The 14802-nt window shown below is 37.8% G+C and overlaps 1 protein-coding gene across 1 annotated transcript in view; it reads right to left on the reverse strand.

Annotated features, from left to right (window-relative positions):
• LOC149261114 (ER membrane protein complex subunit-like protein) overlaps nt 1–14802 on the reverse strand; it is a 112056-nt gene that overhangs the window by 62649 nt on the left and 34605 nt on the right. Inside the window, exons 2-4 of the mRNA XM_089421655.1 lie at nt 10747–10809; nt 10504–10596; nt 7599–7646 (exon numbers count right to left, since the gene is read on the reverse strand). Of these exons, the coding sequence (XP_089277781.1) occupies nt 7599–7646; nt 10504–10596; nt 10747–10809 (204 nt within the window). The remainder of the gene's footprint in view (nt 1–7598; nt 7647–10503; nt 10597–10746; nt 10810–14802) is intronic.

The following is a 14802-nucleotide window of genomic DNA, read 5'->3' on the forward strand; positions in this document are numbered from 1 at the left end:
AATGCTTCCCTCAAACAGAGGAAGTGTTGATGTTGTAGCATCAAGAGGCAGATATTCCTCTAGGTCAGGATATATAGAAATTTACATAAAATTCATTTTTAAAGGGAAAAAAACAAAAGAAAAAACTTTACAATCAAAACCCTTGCCCACGTTCCTCCCTCATACCTCCATCATCATTATGTTCTCGCCTTAATTCATCTCTCATACCTTTGCTCACTGTTGATTTTTCAAGTGCCATATAGACAAGCACAATTTTCTACTATACATAATTACTTCCAATGATATTGTTCTTACTTTAACACATTCCAAATCATTAGAAAAATATACTTAAGAAAATTTCAACCATAAATGCAATAGGGCATGTAGAGATCACGATAAAATAAGCATGCACATTACACAAGAGACAAAAAAAAATTACCCTCGGAAAACCCAAAAATCTTTTCTTAGAAGAAATTGTTCAATTCAACAAATGTACAATCTAATTTTTCCCAATCAAACTTGGTTAAACCGACCACACAATTCACATAAGGTTAAACCAAGTCAAAGAGATAAATTCGGCCTTCAACTCCCTCTTAGCTAGGGAGGTATTTAACTTGATTTCCTCAAATATACATTTGTTATAAAAAAAATCTCGATCCTAAGAAAAGATTGAATGAGCTGACTATGTTGATGTATCCATCCACTACATGTTGAAAGCATCCCGCATCAGCATCATGCAAAGGAATCTAGTCACCCACTAGACAAAACCCATGGTAATATGGTTAGAACCTTCTAACCAAGGTCAATAAGACTAGTCATGGGTCACCAACGCAACAAGTCGTCACTTGGAGTCATGTCAGGAACTTCCTGACAAATGGTGAAACCCTGGGCCCATTTACCATTCCCACATGTCGTCACATGCTATTAAATGGTAAAACACTTGCCTGATGCTATAAGGAACTCACTCAACCCACTTGTCTGATGCTATAAGGCACTCATTCAACCCACTAGCCAAGTAACCCTTGGCAATATGGTCAAGTAACCCCTGACCGAGGGAGCACTCTAGGCCTTGATGCTCTCTAGGCCAATCTCCCTAGCCACATTACATGGCTCCCAGTCAATACCCATGACCTAGGGAGAATCTCTGCCCCTTGATGCTACAACATCAACACTCCCTTTGACCAAGGGAGGCATTCTTAACCACTCCCATCTTGCCCTTAAAGTATACAAACTCCATCCTAGGCAAAGGATTTGTGAGAATGGCAACAACCTGCTCATTTGTAGAAAAGTATTGGCGCCTCACTACTCCCTTTTATACCATGATCCGAATGTAGTGGTACTTGATTTAAATGTTCTTTGACATGTCATGGAAAACTAGATTTTCTGAAAGCTTCACATAGCTTTGATTGTCACAATGTATCACAATCAATTCCAGCACCTGATCAAAAAATCATGAGTAGCTTTTGAAGCCACGCTGCTTCACAACTCGCCAAACAAGTTCCGATATACTGAAACAACATCCCAATGTGCTCTTCTTGTCTACAGTACTTCCTGCCCAATCACAATCTGTGAATCCCTGCAGTTGTACTTCACCATTTGAGACATATCTCAATCCATAACTGAAAGTGCCACACAAATATCTCAATATATGCTTGGCTGCAATCTAATGTACATGCCTAAATTCCAGCAAGAACTGGCTCAGAGTGTTCACTGCATAGCAAATATCAAGTCTAGTATTAACCAAATAATTCAAGGATTCGATCAGTTGACGAAACATAGAGGGATCTACCAAATTTGAATCAATGTCACACAGCTTTTGCATATTTGTCACCATGGGAGTATCCATGGACTTGCATTCCATCATCCCAAATCTCTGAAGGATCTTGATAATATACTTTCCTTGACCAAGGAAGATTTCAAGCGCCTTTTGCCACACTTCTAATCCCAAGTAGTAATGCATTAAGCCTAGATCCTTCATCTCGAATTTAGAAATCAACTCCCCCTTACATTCATCAATGAGATTCTTTGCTCCTGTCAAAAATAAGTCATCAACATATAGTAACAAAATCACAAGCTCACCTCCAACAACCTTATAGTATAGATTTGGATCAACATCACTCTTGGTAAAACCAAGACTCATTAGATATCCATCAACCCGATAATATCAAGATCAAGGTGCCTACTTGAGTCTGTACAAAGATTTCTTCAATCTACAAATATAAGTCTCCATCTCATGTACCTCAAAACCTTACGATTGTTCTATGTACACTTCTTCCTCAATCACTCCATTGAAGAAAGCAATTTTCTCATCTATCTGATGCAATTTCCAACCTACAATAGTAGCATAGAAATAATCGTTCTAATAAAGTGTACCTGGCAACTGGAGCAAATGTGTCTTCATAGTCCTCTCCCTCTTTCTAAGAGAGCCCTCTTGCCATGAATCTTGCTTTGTACTTGTCTATGTTTCCATCAACTGCATGCCTGATCTTGCATATCCACTTGGAAGTCACAATTGACTTCCCTTTAGGTCTCGGCACAATTTCCTTCATTTTTCATGATACCCTGGTATTCCTCCAACATTGCATCCTTCTAAACTTGCTAGCTAGCTGCCTCTTCATAGTTGGATGGTTCAGAATCAAGGATGTGACTCTTTAGTGTTGCATATCCTGAGTACTTCTTAGGGCGTTTGGGTTCTCTGAAATTGCCACGGGGAGCTGTGTGTCCCTCTACATCTTGCAATGTACTTTGAACTTAAAGCCATGTCGGCCTCTTCTTGGATTATGAAACAATGACCCTAGGTGGGTCCACAAGTTAATTGGTCCCTTCTGCCTCTTCTTGATGAATCAAGGATGTGACTCTTTAGTGTTGCATATCCTGAGTACTTCTTAGGGCGTTTGGGTTCTCTGAAATTGCCACGGGGAGCTGTGTGTCCCTCTACATCTTGCAATGTACTTTGAGCTTGAAGCCATGTCGGCCTCTTCTTGGATTATGAAACAATGACCCTAGGTGGGTCCACAAGTTAATTGGTCCCTTCTGCCTCTTCTTGATGATCTAGAGGATGTTCCACAGGTACAGAAGGCCATGTACCTACATCCTTGGGAGCTTCATGCTCTTCATCATTCTCGGTATCCATGTGAGATTCTTTAGATTTCCATAAGGCAGCATCCTCATCAAAAGTAACGTCCCGACTGACCTCAACTTGTCGTTGTCTTGGAACATAAATTGTGTAAGCCTTTCATGTCTCACTGTATCCAACAAACGTTCCCTTCATTCCAAAAGGCTCTAGCTTCATTCTCTTCTCCTTGGGAACATGAATGTAAACGGCACAATCAAAGATACTCAAATGCCCGACCTCTGGTTTCTCACCCATGACAGCCTCTTCAGGAATCTTATTCCGCAAAATCCGGTGAGGACCTCTGTTTTGAACAAAGATTATTGTCTTGGATGCATCTCCCCATAAGAAAATGGGTTAGTCTTGATCATGAATCATTGCCTTAGCAGCTTCCATAATATATCTATTTTTCCTTTCAGCAATCCCATTTTGTTGAGGGTTGTAAGGGACTATCAACTCCCTCTTAATCCCAGCTTCCTTACAAAAGGCAATGAGTTCCTTGGAGGTATATTCTCCTCCATTATCTGACCTCGAAACTTTAATATTCTTCCCTATCAAGTTCTCAACCTAAGCCTTGAACTCTTGAAACCTATTGAAGACCTCATCCTTGGTTTTCAAGAAGTAAACCCATGTCTTCCAAGAGAAGTCATCAATTAAAGTCACATAGTACAGAAAACCACCCAAGGATGACATTGACATTGGTCCACATACATTTGAATGTATTAGATCCAAATTCCTTTGGGCCTACTATCACTGCTTGGAAACAATCCTTTGACATCCTTACCAAGTGCACAACCTTTACAAACTCCTTCATTCTCTACCTAGAATTCTGGAAGACATGTAACCATCTTCCTCAGTGTTGGAAAAGCTTTGTAGTGAATGTGACCAAATCTTCGATGCCATAATTTGCATACATCAACTTCAATGTTATCATGTATCGATGCTTGAATTAATCATCCTTGGAGTTTGTACAAGCCTCCCTCTAAAACACCAAACACCTTGGCAAAATCTATGCTAGAGCCCTCATGATTCGAACAAGAAAGATGTTGAGCCAATGCTTTTGACTGCATACTTGGTAATGTCACCAAGTTCCACTTTTTGTGTTGACTCTTTTCCACCAATTTTGTGAGACTATCACGGTTTTCTGTCATGTGTCTGGAGGCACCAATGTCCACTAACCAAATGACACTGTGATATGCAATAGAACCTGTTAAGAGCAGAAAAGAAGATACTCATCAATGTTTGTTGTTGACTTATTTTGATGGGAATGTTCATCAATGTCTGTTGTAGAAGCCTGTTGCTTGCCCTTCCTCTTCTTATCATCCTTCCCTTCAGAACACTTCTCTTTATAGTGAACAAACTTGTGGCAATGGAAGCATTGAATCTTTGACATATCCTTCTTTCCTTGATTTTGCGCTGGAGCAGGTCTTCTACCTAAATTCCTTCTTTGAAACTTTCCAAAATTTCTTCTTCTATCTTTTCCATTCTTAGAATGAACTGCAAATGCTTGGGAATCACCATCTTGAGGTCTTTGAATCTTCCCTTTCGATACTAGTCTAGATTCCTCTTGAGTACTGGAGGTCCATAGCTGCTCAAAACTTGGAATTTATGTTCTGCCACAAATGCTAGATGCAAATGAATCCCATGAACCAGGTAATCCATTAAGAGTTGTAGTCAACAATTCTGATTCATCAATGCTTTCTCCAATAGCCTAGAGTTGATCTCTCAATTGAGAGATTCTCATGAAGTAGGAAGCCACCATATCTGCTCTACTCATCTGAACATCACGAAGTTGGTTCCTAAGCTCATTTTCTGACCAATGTTTTTGGTGGTATACAATCCCACTAGGGCAACATACAGCTACTTTGAAGTTTGCAACCCTGAAACATATGGACTCAAGTGGTCTTTGATGGATACAACAAGAATCCTCTTAGCTGTGATTTCAGTCTCCTTGTGCTTTGCCTTTCTCTCATCATCCTTAGGTTCAGCAACCTTGCCTTTCACGTATTCCATAACATCATTCTCTTCAGGAATGAGATCAATTCTTGTCTTCCAAGCCCTAAAATTTGTAGCACCTTCGAACTTATTTTCTGCCTTAATAGAGGGAGCCATCTGCTCAAAGATCTGGTTACAGATAGATTGCAGAAGTAGGCATATTCAAGAGTGATCTCAATGCCCTATCCTTCACCAAACCTCTGATACCATGTTGATTTTTCAAGTGCAATATAGACGAGCACAAATTTCGGTTACACATAATTACTTCCAAAGAACTGTTCTTACTTTAGCACATTCAAGATCATTAAGCAATTATACTTCAGAAAATTTCAACCATAAATGCGGTGCAGCAGTAGGGCAGTAGAGATCACAAAAAAAATTAACCCTGGGAAAACTCGACTTTGGGAAAAACCCGGCAATCTTTTCTTAGGAGAAATTGTTCAATTCAACAAATGTACAATCTGATTTTTCCCAGTCAAACTTGGTCAAACTGACCATACAGTTCACATAGGTCAAACCTGGTCAAAGAGAGAAATTTGGCCTTCTGATAGAGCTAGTCAACTCAGGTCAAACAAGCTGAAATTCAGCCTCTGCAACTGCCTCAGAAATTTGGTTAACCTGTGGTCAACCTGCCCATAAAAGATTCAATCAACGGTGGTCAAACTGCTCAGAACAGTTCAGTCAACTGCAGACTTTCAGTTAATTGCATCAGTCGAACTGTCATCAAACAGATCAGAACAACCTCAGTCCACGTGAGTCTAACTTCGCTGGTCATGTTTCTCTCTCTCCTTCGCACATGTGAGCAGAAAACAGAAAAATTGATGATCCAAATTACTTGCCAAATGAGAGAGCTTGAATGTCAATATATAGAGGTCAAAGTAGGAGGGTTTTGACCAAGGGTCAAACCCATTTGTATGGTGGGGCCGACCTGACTTTCTGGAGCCGACATGAACTCAAAAAAAAAAAAATCTTTTAAATTGGTTGACTTGAATACCAACCGCAGCTACAAAAATTCAACACTCACTGCTCCCACTCTCTAGACCATTGAAAATTTTAGGGGCTAATGTTCGCCCAATGGGCTAATTTTCCATGATTTTTCCACAAAAAAATTCGCCAATTTCCAATTTTTATAAAAGACGATTCGCCCAAATTTTAGAATATAAAATTATTTTACTTTAAAAATCACCAACATTATATAGAGACTATATATAAAATCATTATAAATTTGAATAATTTTACAAATATATCAATAAACATTTTATAGTTTGCATATTAGGAATTAGTGAGATTCGCCAATGTTATAAACTTCAACAAAATTTTCCATCCTTTAAATTTCCTTGCTCTAAACTCACAAACCTCACAAATTACACAGACCCTCGTTGTCACCTGGTATATTTATTACCTGTGGCAGCATCCTCTAATCTCTGCTTTAAATGCAACCTTCTTCACTACAGTCTAAAACAGCAACCTCCTCGAATTTGAGGCTCCAACCTTCTTCACTAATGCTTAGAAGTTAGAACTGTGGGCACCTTCTGCTGAATGCCCCACCATGTACCCTTCTATTAAATCAACTCTTCTCTGTTAAAATTAAAGTCCCACAGCTCAACCCAAGGGGTTGGACGTGTTTTTTGCAATGTGTGATATATGTATCAATCAAACAACAGTAATTTTTTGGGGTCTTTCTCAGGCATGCAACTATTCATACCATAGTCACTCCAAGTCTTCCAGTGCTAGTGCTAGGTCAACGCAGCAATAGATATATGCATTGAGGCCTGGGAAGATATCTAGAGACTACAGGCACAACTTCAAAGTTCTAACTTCAATCTCCACGACTCTACCTGGCATGTTTTAGCCTTTAGGTTCTTTTCCCCTTCATTTTTCAATGCTAATTTCTATATGGAATTGTTAGTTAATTTGCAGTCTTTACAATAAGGCATCATCAATTTTAGTCTCTTAGAATTTACAAATTGCAGTTAATGTTCTAACTCTAAAATATCCAAACAAAAAATTAAAAAAACATGCAGAAAATTAATCAAATGGCACCTCAAAATACATTGGAATTCATCTATATATTAGACAAATGAGAAAATGGGGAAATTAATAGCCGAGCACCACAACTGGAAGAAAGTTAAGAAGAATGCAAACTAAAATGAAAAGATGAGGCTATGGAATAGAATAGACAAAGTTCATAATGATTAGTAGCTCTAAATATGACTTGTTTTATGCACAATTGCATCATTTATATGGCAGTCTAACTTAAGACATAACCACAGACTTCAAGCAATTATTGCAAACCATCTTTAAGCTACTTAACCACTGAATTTAGGATATCCATGTATGATCTATCATCTGCATGCCTAATGATATCTATAATAATGTTCAAAGATTTGAACCACTGATAATTTGATCACGACTGTTGCGCATGTCAGAAGCAACAGGTTTCTTGCATGACAAGGCAAGTGATATATTTCTATCATCAAGAATGTTAAAAACCAAGTGCAAGAGAACATACCGTGTGAATGATGAAGTTCTCTTCTAAATCATCACTCGCTAAACATCTCTGCAATTAAGGGCCCAAAACCAGAAAAGATGCAAGCTTAGTAACTTATCAAAAGTTGTAAAATAATTCTGCATCATAAAGGAAAATCTTGTCATTCTAACAGAAATTAAAATAAACAAGGATATTCGACTAAGGCAATTCAACTAAATAAATATATAATAAATCCTGTGGATGCATGATAACTTATCAAACATTTCCTATTCAAACAATCAAACAAATATGGATATTAAAACTGCATGCAACCAAATTAGAAATCTGCATTGAATAAGAAGAGTTAAAGATAATTTACACAAAAATAATGAAAAACTACTGTTATCATACAAAAACCTAAATCACATTACATCAAATCCAACTGATATAGTAATCAACAAAAAAAATGTGAGTTGCTGACATAATTAATTTCTCAAGTAATGGACATGAAAGGATAGAAATCAAAAGAAAGCATCAACAGAGTCTATCGGGACAGGAAATCATTTTTTTTTTCGTTTTAAATTGGTGAAACTCTAGGCTTACACACATATCTATGCTTATTAGGAGCTCATGTTCTCACAATGGCTTAGCAGGTCTGCACTGGCAGATTGCAAGACAATAGCATTGTATTATACTTATTGCTACTGGTATATTTACATACAAAATTCAATATAATATATTTTCCACGGAAAAAAATTATTATTAATATTTTTTTCTAAATAGATTGTATACTAAGTAGCAGTTATATTAACTTTGTTATTAATACCATTATGTTAGTACTCAATTATTTTCAGTGTGATGATATCTCTAATAATATATTATTTGAATGTTTTGGACAATAGTTCTATATTACCTTTCATCACTTTAAGCACATTTAGTCATTTTAATCATAATGTTTGATAATGCCTGGCAAATGTACCCCCCATACTTGGCAGTCTTAGGAGTACACCTGGAAACATCAATATGGGACACTAAAGAACTATGTTAAAGCAATGTTGTGAACATCGGCATCAAGATAAAATCGGCAAGGATCTGGAAAACCAAAAAATCGGGAAAATCGGGAAAATATTGGTATTAGGTAAAAATTGGCAAACATTGGCTAGGACAAAAAATCACGATTTCATGATAAAATCAGGATGTTATCACGATGTTCGCAACAGTGTTAAAGTGATTTTGTAAAACCTAAGTCACGGATTTTCATATAGAAAGCCAATCTTCAGTCCGATCTAATGGGGAAAACCTATTGCAGCTTCCACTAACAACAAGAGAGTATTAAATTTTTAACAATTTACTAACAATCAAAAGGTCATAGGGCAGAATAACACCTTCAGAATTCCTTGTTGACTAAAATTGTACAGCTTGTCAAATAAAACACCGTAAGGAACTTTTATGGGAGATATTTATTATGTTAAATGTCAAAATTTTGAAATTGACGCCAAATTATGGAACCCAAGAAAGTGTACCCATCAGGGGGAGACTGATTTGAATTAGGTATAAATATTTTAGAAAAAGAATAAATATTTAAAATAACAAGACAAATATGCAATCTTTGGGATATATATATATATATATATATTACATTTTTTTCCATGGTAGATATATATTATATATACATCCTGATGTTCTGTATGCACAGCCTACGTACAAAACATCCTGCAATACACAGACATTCACGTGTACTACCAGTTTTAGGCGTAAAAATGAAGTCACATATGACATCAGCTCTCTATTAAGTGAGATAATAAATTTTTATAATGGACTGCCATCTATGGGCCCTGTTATACCTCATGGTGTATGAGTTTCCACATTATGATTGTCATCACAGATGGAGATTTGTAGGTGGTATCTTGGAGCATTGGACCAACTTGGGGGATACTTCTTCATGAAGCCCCTTCTCTTCATGGCATTGGACCAACTTGGGGCAATTCATCTTCATGGAGCCCTTTCTTCATTCGCATTGGATTATTTGATGGGGGTCTTTAGTTGGGGGAGTCCCACTTCTTGGTTGGATGATTGCGCTTGCTGGTTTGATGGTCTTGTCACATGTGATTGCCTTGTTTGAGCACCCCCTGGTTACATATTTGTTACTATCTTGAAGCATGCTATCTCATTATGGTGTCATTGCAGTATGTGTGTTTATCTTGGAAGTGCTACATCTTGTTCATGGATGGTGGCTCTGGCCCCCCAAAGGGATTAGATGACTCTGTTAGAAGGTAGATATTTCATGATGTTGTTGGAGTTTTTTAGTGGCTTTTGCATGATGTTGTGGGAGTCACTAGGAGTGTTGTGCACATGATCCTCTTGTGTTGATGTGTGGTAGTGACATATTTGACAATTGGATGGGTTAGCATTTTCCGTTGTCCCCCTTTCTCTTATGATGCCGGCGTGGTTAGATGATGTGTGCTGGGGTTAGTGCACTTTGCCTTGGTGGGAATTCCCTACATGATATGACTTGATATTGTAACATTTACAGGTGGAAATGTGTTTGATAATGTTAGTACACTTATGGATGTACTTTTTCCCAAGAACAGCATCAGTCATGTCAAGATTGTTGGGCACATTTTTTTATTCTCAATAGCACCCCGATGCTGTACTGTGCAATCTAGATTTACTCTCACACAATGAAGGGATCCAACCTCTAGCGTTTGTTATTGGTAAGGCTTTGTCCCATTTGAACAATTCCAAGAGCTTATATTAATAAGTTGAACTGTATGTCCATTTACTTGAGTAGATTAAAACTAGAAACGTTTTCTAAGTACAAATATTAAAATAAACAAATGATGTTGCCTTCTCCAGTTATTTCATGTCACATCAGAACCAACACTTTCCCACCAATACAAACAAAAAGGATATAAAATGACATGTTTTCCTCAAATCAACTACTTACAGCTTTTACAGATGAATGAACATAATCCTTTCCAGGAGTTAAAACATTGGTCGGCAACCTTATCCTGTAAAAATCATCCTCCCTCAGCAGTTCCTATCAAATTACCAAGGAGTTGAATCTCTAAATTCAGAAACACTACCAGTTGTAAAGACAATAAATTTACAAAATGAGGTGAAGGGGAATACATTCTACAGATAACTGTTGTAAAAGAAGAGTTTTTGATTGTGTGAAACATTTGCTTACTTGAAATACTTTCTGCTCAATTTCAGTTAGAGAACTTCTCATGAGCCGAAGTTTGGTTAGGGTCTGCAAAACAAACAAAAGATTACCAATTGACATCCATAATAGACCACAATAAAACAATATTATGCTTCAATAGCACCCTGCTTTCTTAAGCCATGACAACAAAACTTTAAATCTCCCTGAAGAAATTCTATGATCTATTTTGTCCAAACTTATCATCATCATTCTACATCAATCAGACACAAAAATAATTTATAATAGAAAATTCACATGCTCGTTTAATTTACAAGTATATCTTATCTAAGACAAGATGGAATTAGTCAACATTACTGAAACCAAAAAAACCATTATTTCCAAAGAGCCTTCGATGAGTTTCTGGTTTTTGTAATGACTCAGAATGCCAGACCATTTCAAGGATGATTTCAGAATGCTAGCAAATCCTCACCACGCCATTTCTCAGAGGTGTTAATTGTTTTCTAACACTAATTAAGCCCACTATACCCTAAGCATAAAAATCTCAAAAAACATATTTCCTAAGATGTGAAGAGCCAATTAACTCTAGAGAATGGAAGGAGCTCTCGAAACCCTTGCGGAGGCTAGGGTAAAGCTCAATTTTTGCTCTGTTTGCATGGATTTTTTGCAGATCTCTTCTGCAGATCGTTCTATGGAGAATACATGTGATTTGGCGAACAAATCTTCTTTTGCAGGTATGGCTGCTGGTCAAGCTCGCTCCTCTTCGGTTTCATATAGCTCTATGTTGAAGTTTGGTTCTGGTCTTCCAGTGGTGCAAGAAATTTCTTCTCTTAATGTCCCTGTGGATGAGGAAGCTCTAGACTGAAAAATATTTTTCAGAGAATGGTTTGGTTTCCAGGTTTAATGGGTTCTAGCCGCAGCTGGGCAATCTGCATAAATGGATCTCCAAGTCATGGAAGCCCCTTTTGACAAACAAGCTAAATATTTACCCTATGGCACGGGGTTTTTTCACTGTGGTTTTTGAAAAGATTGAAGACAAGAAAAACAATTTGTGAAGCTGGGCCGTGGTTTTGGGGGAGCACTGGCCTCTGCATGCATCCCTGGTTTCCCACTTTTGATCCAGTATCAGCATCGATTTCTTCCGCCCCAGTTTGGGTAAGATTGCCGAACCTCCCCTTGCATTTCTGGAATCACAGATCGCTTTCCTCTATTGGGAATGCACTAGGAAAAATTTATCGCAGCTATCCTAAAACAATAAAATAGCAACAACAACAAAAAATTCAAGATTACTTATGCCCGGATCTGTGTGGAGATCAAATTCAGCAAGGGTTTTCCTGCAAAGATTAATTTGATGGCTCCAAACTATGTTTGGGTCCAGAAGCTTGACTACGAGAATATCTCATTTCGGTGTAGAGCATGCTATGAAACGGGGCATGTAATTAAAAACTGCCCCAAGCGTCCTCGGAATAGCAAAGATTGGAAAAAAAACCCAAAGTCCCAAATGGTGGGAAGGTGCACAAGGTGACCACTATACGGTATTCAAAGAAGAAGAGATTCAAGGAAAAAAAGAACCAGAACACAAGAAGGAAGCAGATTCAGTCAAAGAATCCACAGTTGCAGCAACAGAATCTGAGCAGGAAAATTCTCTTGCCAATGTGGATCCTCTGGTTGCCAGAAAAGATTCCCCGGAAGCAGCGTTAGTAGAAAATCAACAAAATCTTATTGAAAAGGAAACTTCTTGGGCAGATCAGGCGGATGAGGAAGATTTCAAGAAAAATACTGTGCAGTTGCCGAAAAACAATTCGTCGGAATTTGCAGAAAATACAGGTTGGATTCAAGTTTGGAAGAAAGGAATAAGTTTTTCTCCAAGAAAAACAAGAAGTCATTCTAGATCAAAATAAAAGTATAGCTAAAAATGGAATGTAAATGTGTCTGCATTTTGGGGATTTCTTGGAAAATATTGAGTTCAAAGGGGTCTGAAATATTTGTGTCATGGGGAACTCCTGTGAGGGTTTGGATTGAGCGTCTGTGCTCAATCTCATTCCCACAAGGAAGACTGGAATATGTACTGGAATATTTAAAGGTTCTGGCCTTGTAATCGAGATTTCTTTAATACAAATCTCTACCCGTTTCGTTTAAAAAACATATATATGTGTGTGTGTGTGTGTATGTGAAGAGCAAAACCAGCGGTGACAAGATAATGGATTTTACTTTGAAATTTTTTCCATGTTTCTAAAAACCATTTCCTGGCATTTTGCCTATTTCCAGCAGTTTCAACAAGTTTATTGTCTTTCAAAGACCCTAGTTGTTCTCAATTTCAGAAACCCATTTCTTGTTTCTGATACTTCAGGACATATAATGCTGAGTTAGTTATAAGTTATCCTGCTCAGGCCTTTCGATTAAAGTATCCTAGACAAGCTATTAAACAAAAGGTAAGGTTTAGGTTTTGTACTGATCAGGCTATGCATTAGTATTGTTAGAATCACCGTATCACAGAGACGTGCCACACATGAAGAGTACATGGTGGACATCCAATATATCCCTAGACCATCCATCCCCTGAACTTCTTGCACAGGTTCCAACATGAGCATGCAAGGAGTGGTTCGAGACATCTTTGGTGACCGCTTTTAGAAAGTGGTCACTAATTCCATCTCGTAAATTCACTTGAAAATAAAAAATAAAAAATATAAGTGAAAGTCTTATATTTAGATTTAATCTTAGCCATAAACCTCATAATTGAGATAGGTTTATCCATCTCAAAAGCATAAAGAGGACAAGATAGGAAAAATTGATCTCATATGAGAAGAGAGCAAAAGAACTGGAGAAAATGGTTACATTCAAGGATAAGAAGCGCAGATTGCTAAAGTGACCAGCAAGATATCAGCAGGTCATACCACTACTGTAGCCACCTTTTTTTATGTACAGACTGTACACCTTCAGATCTGGCTGTACATTATATTGCTGAAGTGTGCTTCAATGTTGAGAGGAGAGACAGTGGTTTGCTGTCCAGGAAAGGCAGGAAACAGAGCATGCTGTACTGCTGTAGCTGCAGTGGCACCCTCTTTTACACAGGCCATACACTGCTGTCTGAGGTGATTTTATTGACTGTACAGCCGCTGGTTGATGCAGGCCACAAAGGTCAACTTATAAGCTTTGATCAAAGGAATGAAAAGTTGATTAGAAGCTGAAATCCCTGTGAATGTATTCTATTTCTACCGCTATTCATTTTTTCAGCTACTATGTGATTGATGCAATGTTCAGAAATTTATTTTTCTGCCATTAAATAATTCTGTTTTTGGGTTATTTAATAAGAGAACATCAGGACAGTAGTGACCTAGGCTTGAAAAAAAAAATAAAAGAGTTCCAATGCTTGGCTGGAAATCTTTTTCATTGGTGCAGGAATCAAAATGTCTTGGACTCTGTGAAAGCAGTGGCGCAAGGGGATTAGACAAGGGGGGCGAAGAGTCAATGTCCAACTCCTGAGCCACAATTTGGTGAAGAGCAGTAAGAGGATGTGTTCCACCTTCCATCACAGGCTAGCAAGGAAAATATCTCCCTCATTGACAATCAAAACGTAAAGGAAGAACCTTTGGTTTGAGTCAAGGATATTATGGTAAAAGACTTTTTGTACTTCTGTCTTTAACTATTGTTAAGAGATTCCCCCACTTTCTTCCATTCCCATGATTACTCTAGCTGTGGTAATTAATGATAATGAAGTCAAATCTGCTTCAGAATAAGGGCTTAAGAATAGCAAAAGAGAGGCCACTCTTGCTTTCTCTCCTAAGTCCAATTTGGGCAATAGCCCACATGTAATCTCATCTCCCTTTCAATTTCCAGTCTAGATTTTCAATCTAAGCTTGTGGTAATGTTTCAAGCTTGGCCCTGAAATTTCGTAAGAGAGAAGAGATAGGTCCCTAGCCTAAAAAGACAGCTAAACAGTATTTAAGGCCTTCTAAGCCCTTGAATGAAGATGTAAACTATGGGTAGGTGGCCATGGGTTGGGGCTTAAAAGTTTGGGAACGCTAACCATATTACCCCTGGTAGGAAATCCAGGTTGAAATTGGCTCTAAAGAAAGTGGAATA

The sequence above is a fragment of the Pinus tabuliformis genome, chromosome 6 (assembly GCF_031772625.1).
Source record: "Pinus tabuliformis cultivar Carrire ecotype Pingquan chromosome 6, CPIR1, whole genome shotgun sequence".
NCBI lineage: Eukaryota > Viridiplantae > Streptophyta > Pinopsida > Pinales > Pinaceae > Pinus > Pinus tabuliformis.